The sequence below is a fragment of the Phyllostomus hastatus genome, unplaced genomic scaffold (assembly GCF_019186645.2).
Source record: "Phyllostomus hastatus isolate PE091 unplaced genomic scaffold, TTU_PhHast_1.1 phas_scaffold_1066, whole genome shotgun sequence".
NCBI classification, from domain to species: Eukaryota; Metazoa; Chordata; class Mammalia; order Chiroptera; family Phyllostomidae; genus Phyllostomus; species Phyllostomus hastatus.
The window spans coordinates 21,902,549-21,917,406 of NW_025334004.1; the positions used below are offsets into that span (position 1 = coordinate 21,902,549).

General features: G+C 46.9%; 1 protein-coding gene across 1 annotated transcript in view; it reads right to left on the reverse strand.

Moving 5' to 3' along the window:
* Positions 1-14,858, reverse strand: part of LOC123829044 (guanylate cyclase 2G-like) — a 47,555-nt gene that overhangs the window by 28,143 nt on the left and 4,554 nt on the right. Inside the window, 7 exon segments of the mRNA XM_045854522.1 lie at positions 614-749; positions 2,989-3,067; positions 5,038-5,173; positions 7,596-7,719; positions 9,076-9,261; positions 12,782-12,891; positions 14,219-14,568. Coding sequence (XP_045710478.1) covers positions 614-749; positions 2,989-3,067; positions 5,038-5,173; positions 7,596-7,719; positions 9,076-9,261; positions 12,782-12,891; positions 14,219-14,568 — 1,121 coding nt within the window.

A 14,858-nucleotide genomic window follows, 5' to 3' on the forward strand; every position in this document is an offset into this window, starting at 1 on the left:
CGAGTGCAAAAAGAGGGTGAAGGAGGGGGGGGGCAGGCAGGAATTACACTGCAGGTCTCAGCAGGTACCAGTTTATACAGTAGAGGCATCAATACCCACAGCTGAACCATCAGTGCCAACATACCAAAAACGAAATAATGCATGCTCTAACACTCTACTGTCCGATAAGATAGATACTAGCCCCGTGTCGCCAATTAAATGAAAATTATATAAAATTTAAAAGTCAGTTCCCCAGTCACGCTAATGTTTAATAGTCACATGGTGGTAGTGGGTACCATCTTGGGCCGAGCAGATGTGGAATATGATCATAGTCATAGAAAGCAGATGAGTCTAATACAGAAGCCAGCCTAGGAATCACCTAGGAGTCCGTTAGGGAAAAGGCAGACTCTCAGGCCCCACCCCAGAGCTGCTGAAAGAGAATCTGCATTTCAGTGAGGGCCTCTGATGATTCACAGGCACGTTAAAGTGGAGAAACAGAGTCTGGAGTCAGAAGACTACCTGTTGTTTACTTGGAGAATGCTCTCCCATTCAGAATGCCTGCCTGGCAGAGGGCATGCAGAGAACGGGACAGAGACGCACACTTCACGCAGCCACCTTGCTCTCAGGAGTGTCCGGTAAAGGCCTGCTGGGGCATGAAAGAGCTCTTCCCACTGCTGACTCTTGACAAAGGAGCTGAAGTCCCCAGAAATCATCACACTAGGGACATTGCTGCTGTCCCCTCTCAACACAGGTGTGCCTCTCTGGGCCGGCTGTAAAACAGACACAATCCAGGTGCTCTCAGGAGTGAGCAAGTCATGAAGAGACTGCATTGTGTAGGTGAGGAAAATGAGTATCAAGGGAGAACCAGGACTCGAACCCTGATCTCTCTGACCAGAAGTATGACTGCCTAACTGCTACACATATCACTCTTGCATCCACACCACCACAGATAGTGTCATGGCTAAGCAGGCAGGCTCCGGGGTCAGACTACCCAAAGTCAAGTTCTGGCTCTGGCACTTAACTAGATGTACAATCCGATGCCAGAGTTATTTTCCCAAAGAGACATCTAACCATGTTACCTTTCTGTGTAATACACCCAGCACCTCCCCAACACCCAGGGGATGTCTTTAAAGCAAAGAAACTTTGCTTTTCAAGGAGACTTTTCCCATGATCCCTAATGTAGAAACCAGGGAGATCAGAGCTGCCTTGGTTGAAGAGAGAAGAGGAGGCTCAGCATTCCGCCCGTGACACCTATACCCTTAATGTGTTATTCACCCCTGAGCAGAGCAGTGAGCCCCAGAACCCTCGAGGACTTACTGATAAACCCCAGTCCCCTGCTCTTGGCACTTTGGAGCCTCCCTGACTTGGTACCTTCCAAGTCACCTTTTAAAAAATAATCATAACTCTTTTATTGAATAAGTAGTATATGTAAGAATGTCAATTAAAAAGAAACTAATTCTACAAACTACAGTTTGGAAAACAAAGTCAATATAACAGGAACAATATATACATATCATTAGAGGAATGTTTGATTTTGACCCATAATAGAGTCCTTATCTTTACAATGAACCTTAACATCTGTTAGAACAAAACTGCATTCCTTGGTCTAATTTTAGTACTTCTTATAAAAGCAACAACATTTTAGATAGAATACTCTCTTTTTTGCTTTGAGATATTTAGGATTTACACATCTGTTCTGATATGTAAATTCTAAGTAAACAGTAGCTAGATGAACCTTGTTAACCTCTTAATATCTTGAGTAGCACATACTGCTGAACAAGTTCTAGCTGAAATTGTAAACTTGCTGAACTTTTTTTTCTTATTGATTTTAGAGAGAGAGATAGAGAAAGAGAGGGGAGAAGAGATAGAGGAACATCTCTTTGTTGTTCTGCTTATCTGTGCATTCACTGGTTGATTCTTGTACGTGCCCTGACCAGGGATCAAACCCACAACCAACTGAGCTACCCAGCCAGGGCTGTAAAATTGCTGATCTTGGAGATAAAATTTATTTCAGTTTTGGGTTTTTAATAAATTGAGCTGAGAGTAAAATTGACCCCACCATCTCTGATCTCTGTCCCTCCCAGAACAAAAAGCCCTTATTAAAGAACAGAGCCTTAAGTCTATCTTTCTAGTCTAAAGAACATTTCTTACTAACATTTCTGGTTAGGCAATAAATGCTCCAGAATAATCAATACAGGCTTGCAAAGATGACAGTGTCTGATGTCACTAACAAAAATAAAAAGGACAGAAAGAAAAGACGTGAAAATTTCAAGCTAAAATATGCATAAAAGACCGTCATGGCGGTACTTTCGGAAATTATGTACATGTTATATCCTTACTAAATAATGTCGTGCTTATTAAACATACGCCAAGCCTCCCAGCGCCGTGCACCCCACGCCCTGGCATCCCCTGTGCTGCTACTTCTCTCCTGGTCACCACTAGCAAACCCACTGTCCCCAAGTGTCACCTCCTCTCTGACGCCTTTGCAATGCTGAGACATTGACTCCCTCCATCTGCAAGGTGCTGGTATCAGTGTGCAGGCACCTCTCGGAGCACGTGCCTCCCTCGGGGTGCATCTCATCTGCAGTGCACCCCATGCCTTGAGCTATGTTTGGCCGTAGTTGATGTGCAACACGTGTGTCCAGCAGATGAACCTTGTTGTCTTAGTCATCAGGGATTAAAGGAGTTACTGTGGTTTTGAAAATAACCAGATGCTTTCCAAAAACCTGCTTTCATACTTGGGCTTACACTGACAGGGTAGTGGAGCTGAAGGGAACTTCAGGGGCCACCTGATTATTCTAAGAATTCAGAAGCTGAGGCCCAGACCTCATGCTCCCTGAGATATTTATCAAGGAAGTGAAAGGCCTACAACTGGAACTCAGGGCTCAAGACTCTGCGTTAAGTGCTCACCTTATAAATGGGCCAGCCTGTGCCCTCCTAGATGAGGTCCCATCCACAAATCACCAGAAGTTAGCAGGAAAGTGGACATCTGGGCCGGGTGTGGCTTACCTTGTTCTTGGGCAGAATGGTGATGTCATCGTAATTGATCTGCCACCAAATGTCTCTCTTGCTTCTGCAGTGTTCCCTTCTGCATCCTTAAAATCAGACCTATGATGGCAGTTCCCAAGACACTAATCAGGAAGGTCAATGTGAGAATCATAGGAGTCACACCTGGAGGGCACAGACATATCATTCCTCAGGCCTGCCCAAGAGCAGAAGGGGAAACATCCCTGCCCCAGCCTGGCCCTGCCAAGCAGGGGCCCCAGAGGCCACCCAGACAAGGGGCCAAGTTAGGATGCACTGAGTCCCCCCAGTCTCGTCTCTTCCAGGAACGCCCTTCTGACCTGCCTCTGGGTCCCACGGCAACTGTACTCACTTCCCCCTCTGTACAGAAACTTTCATTGTAGAGAAATGATAGTGATGACTTCTAACACCGCCACCACGTTTTACTAAACACGTACTATGTGCTCTCCTTAGAGTTGTCTCTCAGGTATGATCCATCCAATTCCAGGGCTGCGCCCCTACCCATTGGGAACTACCTCCTTAGAAATGAAGTTCCTGAGCTTCAAATCTCAGGAGCTGGTTTCCCTAGGACAGAGGTTCTTGGCAGGGGGAGGCCTCCTAGGGGGTATTAGGAACATTTGGAGATATTTTGGGTGGTTACAACTAGAGGGTACCCCTGGAATCCAAGGGGAGGAGGCAGAGATGCTGTTAAGCAGCCTACAAGGCACAAGACAATCCACCCCCCGTCGCCAGACCAAGACTATCCCACCCAAGTTGTCAATAGTGCTGTTGCTATTGAGAAGCCCTGCCGTGGAGGACCCTCACCTGCCATCTGCCCCAGGTGCCCACACTGACCTGTAAAAGAGAGCTCACCTGCACAGAGCTCACCCTAAAACCCACAGCCGTGTCTGTCCACAGAGAGGGAGCCGTGGGGCCGAGTAATAGTGGAGACATTCCTCACCGGTCTTAAAACAAAAAGATGACAATTAGAAGTCAGTGCCCACCTGATTTAGTCTACTTGTTTCTGTCTCAGATATAGCAAGGGCAAATGAGACACACATGTCATTTGCAAAACGTAGGCCTTGGTCTCTTCATTCAACTGACCACTGCCCCATCCAATTTTCCCACCTCACCTAGACTCTTCAAATCTAGCCTTCAGGCAATTTAATTCAAGGGAAAGCAGTATCTTTTGGCAGGGTAGAAGAGCTGATTCAATCTTTTGATTTAAACCATGTCACTTCTGATTTCAACAATGCTGTGCCAATTCTCCAGTGTTGCTAAGACTTTCTCCCGTGTTTGATACAGACAAACCTTGTTATAGAGCACCCTGATATTTCACGGGCCAAAACATCGCCCCCTGCTCAGAGAACGCCTGTTTCTACAATCCCGAGGACCGAGTGTGCCATGGTTATTTTATTTCCTGAGCCAATCCAATCTGATCCATTAAAATTCCTTAAGAGTAGGAGAGGAAAAGTGTTAAATCAAATCTGGACTGGGGGTGGAGACAAGTAGCAATTGAATTAAGCTTTGAGCTTCCTTTAGTTTTCTCATTGGTTTATGGCTAAGAACAAGCACAGAGACTTTTTCCAGGGCTTCCTGAATGCTGGAAACCCAAGACAACACCCAGGTGGAGGAGAGAATAGGGCAGTGTGGGGATCAGGATGCCTGGAGGAGTCTGTTTCCCTGACTGTGCTCCCAACCTCTAGGTGGCGCTGTGTCATTCCCGCCCCTGCCCCACGCCCCTCCCACCCTAAAAGCCAGAGCCTCTCGGAGTGTGCTTTTCCCTGCTGGAGAATCAGAGGAGGTGCAGTTAGTAGGTTTTGCGTTTTAAACTGCAATCTAACGTGGCTCAGCCAACCCCACAATCATGGGCAAGATCACCTTCAAGGCCCAAAGCCAATCCTTATACTGAGTTCAGAGAGCACCAGAAAAAGGGATGGTGGATTCTAGGAGCTGGATCCCAAACTGCTCTTCCAGCCAGACGCCGGCCCTCCCTCTCCTTCTAGATCTCTTCCTGCAGCAGGATCTAAAGGCGAAGAAACGTCCCACCAGTACCTGATTCCCTTCTGACAGCTGTCATAATGAAGAACAGGAAGACAGAGTGACCCGTTCCTGGATTTCCGTAGGGCATAGACAGAGTAATCCGTACGCCTTTCTCCCTGGGAGTCCACAAACACTGGGCCAGTGATCCCTGGGGAGAGAGAGGATGATACACATGGTCAGGAAGACAGCGAGGGACCCGTGACTTGAACTCGTACCAGCAGAAGCCCCTCCCCATCAGCCACTTTGGGGAGGCAGATGTGAGCGAGGCCTAGGCTGGCGAGGTCCGTCCGGCTTTAAAGAAATAGTTTCCAACTAAAACCCAAGATTTATGCTTCCTTAGAACAATCAAATGTGACAAAAAGAGGCCGAATGACACGGAGGCCGCTGGCCCGGGCCGGGGGCAGCTGCCTCCTCCAGGTGCTCCAGTCCTCCTCACCCCACCCCCAGGTCCTGGGGCTCACGTTTCCAGGCTTTGTTCTCCCCTTTCCTCCTCGTCTGGTTTGGGCTCAGGCATCAGCATGGTGCTCAGTCCAGGCCCCCCTGTTCTTCGTTCCCACTTAGGGTGTGGCCAACCCCACGCACAAAACACACATCCCAGATCCCAGATGCAAAGTATAGGTCTTTCACACCCCAAACTAGAACCTGTGTCTGACACAGGACTTCTGTGATTTGTTCGCCCTGGGGACAGGACACCAAGTGGCCGTCTACTGAGCACCTATAGTATGTGCCTGACACTGCTGGGCGGTAGCGATTTCACACACCTAGTCCCAGTGGACCCTGAAGAGGCGGCTCCATCTTCCACTCCTAATGAGCAGGGCCTGGGGGCAAGGCCCCCAGTTCCAGAGACAGGAGTAGGCAGGCAGGCCTACAGGACTCCAAGTGCTGTGTTCCTCCCACCCCCAGAGGCCCATGCTGTGCACATGTGCGCTGGTGCACTTAATGTGGAGGTGGAGCCCAGCTCCCTCCAAGGTTTGCACAGCGAAGGGCCTAAAGCCTAGGCAACCGCCAGGGGCTCTGCTGTCTGTGTCGTTTGATCACTGTGCGAAGAGGGGTTGGACCCTCCGTTTCCTAATTTGGCCTCCTTAAACTTGGACCTTTTCTCTATTGGGGTAAAGGCCTTTGGCGCTGGCTAGTTCTGTGGCTGTGGTCCTGGACCCCTTGGCAGAAATGGACACAAGGAACAGAGGCAAATATCCCGCTTATGTCTGTGGTCAGCCTGGCAGCCCAAAAGGAAGCAGAAACCAGTTTGGAAGAGGTGTGGGGACCTCCAGGGCCCCAAAGAGAGATGCCCCTTAAAAGGAACTCGCTGCCCTTCACACATGCCCTTAATTAGGAATTTCTAATAGGGTAAGAAAGAGGAAATAAATTATCTAGCAGAGGGGGTTAAACCTAGAACAAGAAGACAGACTTCCCTCACCTCCCTTTTCTTCTTTCCCCCTTTTTTTTTTTTTTTTGGTTTCTGTTTGTTTGTTTGTTTGTTAAACAAATGCTTCAGGGTCCAGAAGAAAGGAAGGGAGGGAAGCAGTTAAAACTTCCACTTGGAAAAGGTGTTGATAGCGTAAAGGTGAACTGAATCTATAAAAAAACAAAAGAGCTGGACTTGGTTGTCCTCCTTAAATTTTATGACAAAGTTTAGGTAGTAATTTATTAAGTAAATAACAAGCCAAAGCTACATGGCCACCATTTAATGAGCACATACTATGTGCTAAGGCATTGATATATTTTAATTACTCCTCCGTGTTACATAACAGTGAAGAACATTTGCCCCAGAGAAAACAGGCCTTATTCTGAATTCTGGCTCCACCACGTAGTAAATTTGTGACCTTGGACAAGTACATAACCTTTCTACCTTGGGTTCACTCGCCTGTGTATTATAATAAGATGGTGATAGTACTGCTGCCTCAGGGGTTGTGTGAGGACTAAATGGGATAGCATGCAGAAGCTCTTGGCACCCAGTTTGCTATAAGGTAAACCCTCAGTAAATGCTGGCTATTATTATTACATGGGACAGCAGGTATTATCTCTGTCTTACAAATGGGAAAACTGGAGCTCGGAAAGATGACAGCAGTTGGTCAGCTCCCAGGGTAGTTTCAGAACAGTTCAAGGCCAAGCCTATCCTCACCCTGGCAAGGAGAGTCTAGGGGGATTGGCCACCTCTGTAGAGGTTGAGAGTCAGGAATGAGACCGAGTGCCCCAACATGGAGGAAAGGATCATGGAAGTGACCCCAGCAGGCAGGTCCCACCCCTTGAAGCTGTATTCTTCATGGACCAGTTTGAAAGGAACTAGGGAAAGACCCTGTGGGAGAGAGGATGAGAAGCCCCAGGGGCCCTGTCACCTGGTCCCGGCAGCCTTTTGGACAGAGCCAAGAATGGACTGTGGCCGCGGGGAGGCTTAACCTCAGCCACCCCTTCTGGAAGACTGGAATCTCCATGAGAAAGAGGGATTCAATAACTCAGTGTGGGGCCAGCCCTAAGAGAGGCCTTAAGCCACAGGCTCCGCCCCTCAGAGCCTCCTGACGGGAGTGGCAGCCCTGAGATCTGACAGCCCTCCCCGCTGTCAGGCCACTTACCTTGCAACACGGTCCGATTAAAACCTTTCAGAGTGCTGACCAGCTGCCGTGCCTTCATCATGAACTTCACCGTCTGAGCATAGAGCAGGGCCGAGTCGTGAAGACAGGCAGAGTGAGGGCTCACCTTCAAGGAGGGAAGCAGATGCAGGGTTGAAAAAGGCCCACAGCCTCCTGAGTCACAGCCCGTGGCTCAGCTGGGAGGAATTTCTCTCCATCCTCGCGGTGCTGCAACACGTGCTCTCCACCCTCTCCCCCACGAGGGAGGACCCTCTGTGTGCCCGGGCCTGGGCTCTTCAACCTGGATAGCACAATCTTCACCTTTCCTCCATAGGCCGGTTTCTTCCATTGGATCACGTGATCCTTCGAGTCAGAGACAGCTCTCTAGGCCATAGGTGGGTGGGGGTATGGTTTAATTGAAAGTGGGCGGATTTGGAGCCAGGCTGGCCTTTCTACTTACTTGCTGTGAGATTTAGGGAAAGTTCCATAACCTGTCTGTACCTCAGCTCTCTTATTTATAAAGGGGGATGAAGTCACTGTCCTGGTGAGTATAAGGACAGTTAAATGAGGCAGGATAGGTATACTACCTATTGCACTACCTGGCACATAGTAGGTCTTCAATACATGTTCTCATCTGTTCATTTAGCCATCAAACATACAAGTGTCCACTAAGTGCCAGGCGCTGTTGTCCCCAGAGGACCTGGTACAGACACTTGGTAGACAACTCCCCAGATATTCACTGACCAGTCATCTTTCCTTGTGTGCTGGGATCCGCATCTGGCTGCCCTGTCCCTAATGGAACCCCTCTGGTCAGTGGCCTGTCACTGGAAATAGCTTCAGCTCTGGCCCACAGCCTCTGTGTGAGAAATTGCTATGTGGATATCACACATTTGCGCCATCATCCCCGACACACTGGGGCTACCGCTGGCTGATCCTCTCTCTCTCCTGTCTTCTCCCTGTTCCAGACCATCTGCTCGCCTCGACCTGTCCTAGCTCCACATTTCTTCTGCTGCATTCTGGTTCTCAGTCCTGGCCTCCTACTGGGAAAGGAAGGTCTGAGGACCACTGGTTTCTGTTCTACTACCTCCATGGTCTGTGTTCTTAGATACTCAAAACCACAGGCTGGAGGCAGAGGTCATTACCAGTCCCGTTTTTCAGGTGAAGAGACTGAGGAGTCGGGAGGTTAAGCAATTCACTGAGAGATCCCACGGCAGTAAATGGCAGAACTAGGATGGGAGCCCAGGTATCTGACTCCAAAGGCCACCTGGCCTCTCACCTAGTAACCTCTGTCCTCCGTGGTCCTGCAATGCAGATTTCACAAGACAAACCAGTGTTTATTCTCAGCTGTGTGCACATGTGTGTGTGTGTGTTCGGGGGGGTGGTAAAAGAAGAGGGGAAATAAGAGGGAGAATAGTAAAGCTGAACACGAGTGTCCTCAAAGAAGCGTGAGCAGGGACCTGTGCGGCGGGACCCTGTCTCAGACCTGCTCCTCTGCGGACACAGAGCTGTGGGAGGGCGGCCCCCTCAGCCTTCAGTGGACTTCTTGTCGGAAGCCTTCATCTCCAGGACCTTCTCCGTGGGAGCTGAGGGCGATGAGACGCACAGACTCATAGGTGGTGGGGAAGTGCGTCCCCTTCTGATTTGTTAGCACCTCCCTCCAGAAACTGTCCTGAAATATAATGAAATCAGTGTGGTCATTCCCTAGGAAATACCCTGAGAAATGCATTCAGTCAAGGTCAAGTTTGAATCTCTGCATTCGAATCCTCGAAAACACAAGGAAGGCTGCCTTGCAAGGTACACATTTTACAGCTGGCATCAAAGCAGTGAGAAGGAATCCAAGAAAGAAGGAAGGAAGGAAGGAAGGAAGGAAGGAAGGAAGGAAGGAAGGAAGGAAGGAAGGAAGGTGACAGCAAGCAGATAAGATATAGAAAGCTTATCCTTGAACAATGGGTGATAAAAACTTGAAAAATTTAGGATTGTTGATTCCAGATTGTCTGCTTGTGGCTTAATTTGTTTGTTATTTTCACTATTATCTATATTATTACTATTATGAAAGTAATACCCACTCATTATGTGTATGTGTGTGTGTGTATATATGTGTATGTGTGTATATATATATATACACATGTACAGAGGCATGTACAGAGGTGTATGTGTGTACATTTTATATAAATAGTATCACACTATAATACTGTTCTGCAGCTTAATTTTTTCCACTTGAGCCTATATTGGGGATACTTTATAGAATGGATTTATGCTATCCTTTTTAAGAGCCACGTGAATTCAATTGCATGTTTTTTTTTGAAAAGATAAACAAAATTCATAAACCTTTAATCTGACCTATCAAGAAAACATAAGAGACCCAAGTAAATAAAATCAGTAATGAAAGAAAAGTGATAACTGACACCACAGAAACACAAAAGATTGTAAGAAAAGAATATGAAAATTATATGTCAACAAATTGAACAATCTGGAAGAAATGGATAAGTTCCTAGAAATATACAGTCTTCCAAGACTGAATCAGGAAGAAACGGAAAACCTGAACAGACCCATTACTACCAATGAAATGGAAGCAGTCATCAAAAAACTCGCAACAAACAAAAGTGCTGGACTGGACAACTTCACGGGTAAATTTTACCAAACATTTAATGGAATTGAAACCTGCCCTTCTCAAGCTATTCCAAACGTTTTAATAGGAGGAAAGGCTCCCACGCTCACTTTGTGAGGCCACTATTATCCTGATTCAAAAGCCAGACAAAAGACATTGGCAACAAAAGAAAATTATAGGCCAATAACTTGGATAAACCTAGATATGAAAATCCTCAACAAAATATTAGCGAACCAAATTCAGAAATACATTAAAATGATCACATGCCATCTTTAAGTGAGATTTATTCCCGAGATGCAAAGGTGGTTCAGTATTTGCAAATCAGTTAATGTGATCTATCGCACGAAGGTGAAAAATCACATGATCATATTAATAAATGCAGAAAAAAACACTTGCCAAAATTCATCACCAATTTATGATAAAAACTCTCAGCAAAGCAGTAATAGAGGGAACATACCTCAACATAACAGAGGCCGTATATGACAGACGCACTGCCAGCATCATACTCAATGGGCAAAAACTCTTAAGTGTTTCTCTTAAGAGTGGGAACAAGACAGAGATGTCTACTTTCACCACTCTTATTCAGCGTAGTGCTGAACCACACTGAGGCCGAACCCTACCCACAGCTACCCACAGCTATCAGACAGGAGAAAGTGCCCACAATGAGACATCACCTCACTAATGTCAGAATGGCTGCCATCACTAAATGCCAAAGGGCAAGGGCTGGTGAGGACGTGGAGAAAAGGGAACCTTCACGCACTGTTGGTGGGAATGCAAATTGATATAACCACTCTGGAAAACAGTGTGGAGGTTTCTCAAAAAATTAAACATAGAACTACCTTATGACTCAGAAATTCCACTTCTAGATATCTATCTGAAGAAATCTAAAACACTAATTTGAAAAGATATATGCACCCCTATGTCCATTGCAGCATTATTTACAATAGTCAAGACATGAAAGCAACCCAAGGGCCCATTGATAGAGGATGGATAAAAAAGCTATGGTACCTATATACAATAGACTACTACTCAGCCATAAAAAAGAGTGAAATCTTACTATTGGGGAGAACATGGATGGACCTAGAGGGTATTTTGCTAAGTGAAATAAGTCATATAAAGATAGATAAATACCATATGATTTCACTTCCACATGGAGTCTACAGGAACAAAATAAACTAACAAACGAAACAATAAAGAGACTCGTAGTTACAGAAAACAGACTGATGGTTGTCAGAGGGGAGGAGTGTTGGAGGGCTGGGTGAGAAGAGTGAAGGGACTAAGTACAAATTGGTGGTTACAAAACAGTCACAGGGATGTAAAGTACAGCACAGAGAGCATAGCCAATAGTGGTGTAATAACTATGTGTGGTGTGGGGCCAGGTGGGTACTAGAACTACCAGGGGCATCGCTTCATGAATCATATAATTGTCTACCCTTTATGCTGTTCGCTTGAACTAATATAAAATATTATTAAATGTCAACTGTAATTGAAAGATAAAATTAAAAAGGTAAAAGAAATCTGGAACATTGTTATACACCTTTTACTCCCTCTTGCCTCATTTCAGCTTCTTAGAAACATTGAAAAGAAGCTCATTTTAGAAAGAAAACTGCTGGAAAACTTACACAGTGTTTCCACATCTAAATGCAAGTGGCTTTTCCCAGGAGCCTGCTAGTGTAAAGCAGTGTTTAAACGTACAGACTCTGAGAGCAGTCCTCCTGGGGTTTGAATACCAGCTCTCCCTCCCACGAGTCATGCGACCTTGGGCAGGTTATTTTCTCTCTCAGAGCCCCAGTTTCCTCATCTGCAACACAGGGAAAATAAAAAAATCTCCCACAGGGTGGTATGAGCTGACGTGAATTTTAGCGTATCAAGCGTTCACGGTAGGGCCTGGCACCCAGTACCTAATCCATCAGCCAGAGCTACTGGGGTGCAGGCTCTGCCCCAGAGTCCAAAAGACGTGGTTTGGAAGAGCAGCTATGCCCTCAGGAGCCCTGAGATCTGGGAGAAGTTACCTTGTGCATCTAAGCCTCAATTTTTCTATCTATACATTGGACTACTGATAAGATCTACCTTATGAGGCTCATGGGAATATTAAGTGAAGCAGCGCAGATAAAATGTGTAACTCATTCCTCAGGGTAGGCACGTGGTACATTTGACCATTCCGATCATGACCAAAAGAACCCCATCACCCAAGAGTGGCCTCATCGGACCAGCACGTTGGTCTCCCCAGGCCTCTGTTAGGACTCCAGCAGAGAAACCGGGAGGAAGTGCCACATGTGTCTGAGTGTCCTTTGGGGAGGGCTCAGGTACATGATAAGAGTAACAGTCCCCCCTCACTGGCATTTGCTGACAGACTACCAAGAGTCAGCATCCGGGTTCAAGGCCTAGCCCAAACGCTCACTCACTGGGCAAAAGGACTCTGGGCACGTTCTCCCAGCTCAGCCCCAGTCTCCCAGCTTTAAGAGGAACACACTTAGGGCCGTGGCGAGTCTTCAGTGAGCCACTTCATCTGGTACTTAGCAACGGCTCCACACTTCTTAGCTCCTGCTGCAGGAGCCACGTGGGGGTCACCGACACTCACCTGCCACTGCTGCAGCACCATGAAAACGAACCCTCCAGCATAGAGTCCCAGGTTCTCCGCAGCCAGCAGAATGACGTTCGAATCCTCTGAGCTGCAGATTAGGATGATTACTATACAATAAGAAAAAAAAAAAACAGTCAAGCACACATGATCACGTGCACACAGGCACGTACTCCTTAAAGTCCAGCCTGAAACTGCTCCAAATGAGACATGGACTTTTTCTTTCCCAGAGGCTGCTTTAGGAAAGGAGAATGCCGAAACTATCCCCAGACAGTAAGTACCACCAGCAGTGTACCGACTGGCAGATTTGCTCTGCAGAACTCAAGTTCTCACTGCAGCTGTCTCCCCAGACCCAGCCAGAAAAGGTTAAGACCACCTCTGTGTTCTGGTTTCTCTGTTTCATTGGCTCAGAACAACAGATCTGGCTTGCTCATCATCAGCCACACAGTTAGGAGGAGTTAAAGGAGGACCTAGAGCCAGGAGCATGAAGACTTTTTGAGTTGAGATGGGGAGGGGGGGCGGGGAAGGCGTGGGCCACGGTGCTTTTCTTCCCTTCGAATGTGTCAGTGTGCATTGTGAGGACACGCAAGTGAAATAGTGACGTTCTTTAAATGAGGTAAGTGATAATCTATTTATCTGAGTTCTGTCCACGTGCCAAGCCCTGTGCTGATTAAGCACAGGATACAGCGATGAGCAAGACAGAGGGCACCTGCTCTCGAGGAACTGAGACAGACAGGCACTATAACCAGTGAATTATGGGGTGCAATGGGGTTGCAGGTTACGCTCCAGGCCAAGGATCAGAGAGTCTCAAAGTGCCAAGGCCAGAAAGGCTTAGTTTATTGAACAACGGAAATGAGTCAGTTACTAATTCAGGCTAGAAAACAGAGCCTTATAAGTACTACAACAAAACAAACTGCTGTCCTACGTTGGCCAATTACTATGTCCAGACACGGTACTTAAGACTTTACAGGCAGGGCCTCATGCAATCCCCATGTTTCTGTGAGGTAGGCAGATGACTACCTTCATTTTCCAGATGAGCTATCTGAGGCACAGAGAGGTCAAGGTATTTGTCCAGGAGTACCCAGCTAACAAGCATTAGAGGCCGGTTTGACACCTAGGCTATGTGTCTCCAGAGCCCATGCCCTGAATGACAGCCCAGGCCCAGGACTCAGCGCACCTGGAAGATGCTTTCAGAGTGTATTCAATAAATCATAACACTATGACCTATGGGATCTTACTTTAGATTAAAAATATATGTTGATGGTGGTGGTGATGTCAACCAAAAAGAAAAACTTTTTATGTATCACTAATTTTTGCATCCTCTGAGCTGCCAATTTCCATCTGCTTTATACATCCATAGCAAAATGAAGAATTCCCATCTGCTTTTCCTGTTTGTCTCTCTTAAACAAAAGCAACAGAAGACCCTTTTCCACTTACTCCTGGCAGTTGCTGACAGGGTCCTAAGATTCTCTCACAGGAGGGCTGGATCGTGGTTGGTGTATTTGGCCTGGGCGGTGGTGGTGAAACGGGATTTGAGTTCATTCTCTACAATCCTCCGTAGCTCATCCACTCTATCCCAGGAGGAAGTCCCAGAGGGACCCCCAAACATCCCAGTGTGTTTCCAGCCCAGGTACTGGAGACTTTTCTGGAGCACATCACCAATCTCACGCGTGGGTGGCACAAGTCTCACATAGGTGTCATATAAGAAGTCGTTCTCCAGTTTCTCTGCGTGTCCAACAAAGTCAAAGATGGGGATGTTCCACGCAGAGGCCAGCAAACCAATAACCCTGAAAGTAACCAAAAGGATGTCTTTTCATAATTGAGTTTATGCTACACTCAAACCCCATGGCGAGGAATCTGCATGAATTTTGAATTCAGTGACTCAGTGGGTCATGCTGGAGCCTGTCTTCTGGAATATTGATGAGAACGTCTTGTATCCAACATGAGGATGCGAGACCTCAGGACAAGAGTAATAACAGTGAGCATTCATGGAGAGCTTGCTGTGTGCCCAGCACTTTGCTAACAGCTTATACATATTATCTCAATTTTTGCAACGTTTCTATGAGGTAGGCGTTGT